At 33.9% G+C, this 3,337-nt stretch overlaps 1 protein-coding gene across 1 annotated transcript; it reads right to left on the bottom strand.

Annotated features, from left to right (window-relative positions):
* Positions 1 to 321: 321 nt before the first annotated feature.
* Positions 322 to 1,902, bottom strand: LOC113370746 (ileal sodium/bile acid cotransporter-like). Its single transcript, XM_026611435.1, has one exon. It carries the CDS (start codon positions 1,714 to 1,716, stop codon positions 373 to 375), a length of 1,344 nt encoding a protein of 447 aa, XP_026467220.1. The 5' UTR covers positions 1,717 to 1,902; the 3' UTR covers positions 322 to 372.
* Between the last annotated feature and the right edge of the window lie 1,435 nt (positions 1,903 to 3,337).

Below are 3,337 nucleotides of genomic sequence, written 5' to 3'. Positions count from 1 at the left end.
TTCAGATTTGCCTATTAACAATAAACATTTAACAATTACCAATAATTAAAAATAAATTACTAAGTAACTATTATATACACTGATATACATAGTATTTACGAATTTGAAATGTTTTTACAAACATCTGTGATAATTTCATATAACATATCAAACCACAACATGGTACGAAATATTTCCATATGAATAAACTCCATATGATAATATCATTATTGAAAATTTTTGACTCATCAAGACTAACAAGTTGATATATGTTATACTTATCAATATGTGGTAACAAATTCATTGTAAAAATTCAGATAATAACTTTACATATCTATGTACAATTATTAAAAATTAATTAAATTTATAAAAGTGATGCCATTTGAAAAATTATTAAGGAGCTGCGATCATAGTCGACGAATTATCCTTTTTGAGAGGTACTTGGTCAGGGCTGATACAAAACTTTTGCCTGCATAGTTTGCAAAAATAGATCAGCATCAAGGGTATCGGCGTCATAATCGCGACGGCAACTGGTACCACTGTTGTGAGATCACCCTCGGGCTGTGGCAACGTGAAACGTAACAAAAATATTGATATTCCCGTATTCTGTATTCCAGTTTCTATCGCGATGGCTAGTATATCACCCGGGGGTTGTCTGAACGCTTTTCCACCTATAAAACCAGCCAAGTATCCGAGCCAAGGCAGACCCAGCCCGGCTACTACGATTTGCCATGAAAACAGTTCAAACATGTAAAGGTTAGCTACAGTGGCGAATATCACTATAAATAAAATGAGTATTGTCGATGCCGGTTTCAGAATCCTCACTAAAATTCTTGTCAACCTCGGCAAGTATTTCTGAATGCAAAATCCAATGGCCAGTGGTAAAACTAAGGCAATTGCGTACATGCCTATTTTATCATAAGGTACCGCAAGATCTCCAGAATCAAATATGTGCTTTCCTAAAGTGAATATCCATAAAGGCATCATTCCAAATGCAGCAATCGTGCTTATGGTAGTCATTGTTACCGACAAATCTAAATTTCCGCCTAAGATAAAAGTCCATATATTGGAAGCGCCACCTGCTGGACTGACTCCTGTGAAGAACAAGCCCAATGCCATTTCATGGTTATTAGGAAACAGCACCCGTCCAAGGGCATAACTTATGAGCGGCATAAACAAGAACTGTGATACAAAACAAACAGCGGGACCGATTGGTTTTCTTATAATATTCGCCGCGGCCCTCCAGTCGATTGCTGCCCCGAAATTGATATACAGCACAGCCACTAGGGTAGCAACCCCGCCGGTAAACAAATGATCCAACAATCGCATGCGGCGAATTACTGTCACAGTCAATTCATTTGTCGATTCTTCACTAGTTCCATTCTTGAAAAACACCTTACACGAAATTTTAGTCTTGCCCAAAAACACGGCAGTAACATTCACTTGGGTACACAGACCTTCATTACACTGTTTGGGTTGAAATTCTGAGTTAGGGACACTCGCGACATGTGTGGTTTCGGAAGTGAACTGCACTGATTTTAAATCGGCTAAAGACAGCTGTTTGAAGACAACGCCTATTGTGTGGACATCATCCATATCCATGCGAAAGGGACCTGTTGAATTCGTGTTGGTGTCCCATTCCACCTTCCACGCCTTACAGGAGGTCCACGTGTAAGGGCAGAGAAAAGACAGGAGCAGCATCCATCCTTTGGGATTATTTTTAAAACCACCGCCCATCTTCAACTAATATAAGTAATTATTCCTTGACAACCAACGTGTACGTGTACTATCAAGTACACATAATTAATCAAAACTTATCAAAACCGGTAACAATGTAATAATTTATCAATCGATAAATGAGTACGTGCGAATTCGCAAGTACTTGCTGTTATCGTACGAATCTTGTTGTGTTACGTCACGAAGATTTGGAAGTATAAAACACATTCATTAAAAATAATCAAACAAAAAGTGTACGGAGTCTTTCAATACAAGAGCATCGAAAATACAACACATAGAAAATAAATATTTAATTCACATTCACAGTTAAACGCGACACAGCCGTCTCTAATTGACACACATTCAGAACCTACTTGTAGGAACTGAAAGTAGAACGAATTCTTTATATTTATAAAAGCGACAAGCGATATTTAAAGTTTTGTTTTTAAATAATTTAGTAAATGAAGTATTCGCAAACACTATTAGAGCATTGTGCGATTAACCAGTTTTGCACGAGTGAATTATTTATTCTAAAAAATCTCTCCAGCTTCGTCGGGCGTCGTGCGAGTCCGCAGCGCCGCATCGACGCTCGGAGCCATTACATGCCTCGTGTCCTCGTGTCCATGATAGCGGATTCGTTTTATTTATAAATTAGTGGAGTGACAAGACTGAAATTAGTGTTGGAAATATGAATTTATATTCCTTCGATCGAATCAAATGCACGGAACGTGAATTGACAATTTTACTTACTGTATTATTATCGCTATTGCTATGACCTTCATGAATTGAAAGTATACAAACATGAATTGATGGGAATTACAGTATTTTTGTACGCGCTTGCATAAAACGTGTGTTTAACACTAAACATGATGATAAACTCATAACACATCATTTAATCGTAGCGAAATCAGTTTTAATAATAATTTATTAATATATTTTGCAATCTAAGCATGTTTCCAAATAAAATAATCTTTCCCAGACATCTGCTGCATCAAGTTAATAATATTATCATTAGAAAAATTTTGATATTCTAAATAACTCTCTAAAAAATCTACGTTGTCAAAGAGAAGTATAATTACAACAACTCATTAAACAGTTAAGTTCAGGTCGCAGTTCAAAAAAATTATTTTGCAACAATTCATTTATTACACTAATTTATGATTCCTATAATTTATGATTTTTATAAAACTTCATAGATATAGTTTTTAAATTTTATAAATTTTGCTAAAAGAATATTTCACTTGGCTAGTTTTCCAAAAATACAAATACGTTCAAATTCAATAATACCAGTATAAAATTATTTAAATTCATTCCTAAAAATTCAGTGATTATTGCACTTGAAAAAAAAATAATTAGTGCACTAAAACTTCCTGCAATTCTTTTAGAAAAGATTTAAGTTTGCAATTCAAAATTCTAATTCACAAATAACATGGTCAAAAAATTATCCGAGTTAATGACCTCAACATGATTTAGCATTTCAAATAAAAAATTCAAATGTTTATATAAAATTACTTAAAGAAAATTTTGAGTCATAAAATCTGACTTAATTGTTAAATGAATATTCTGAATTTGGTTCATCTTACCCTTATAAATTAATTAATAATAATTGAAAAAATATATTGATAATAGTCTAAGAAAAATT

The sequence above is a fragment of the Ctenocephalides felis genome, unplaced genomic scaffold (assembly GCF_003426905.1).
Source record: "Ctenocephalides felis isolate EL2017-DRISC unplaced genomic scaffold, ASM342690v1 CF-g0.4_SCAFFOLD_01492, whole genome shotgun sequence".
Lineage (NCBI taxonomy): Eukaryota > Metazoa > Arthropoda > Insecta > Siphonaptera > Pulicidae > Ctenocephalides > Ctenocephalides felis.
This window is presented reverse-complemented; position numbering and strand designations above follow the sequence as displayed.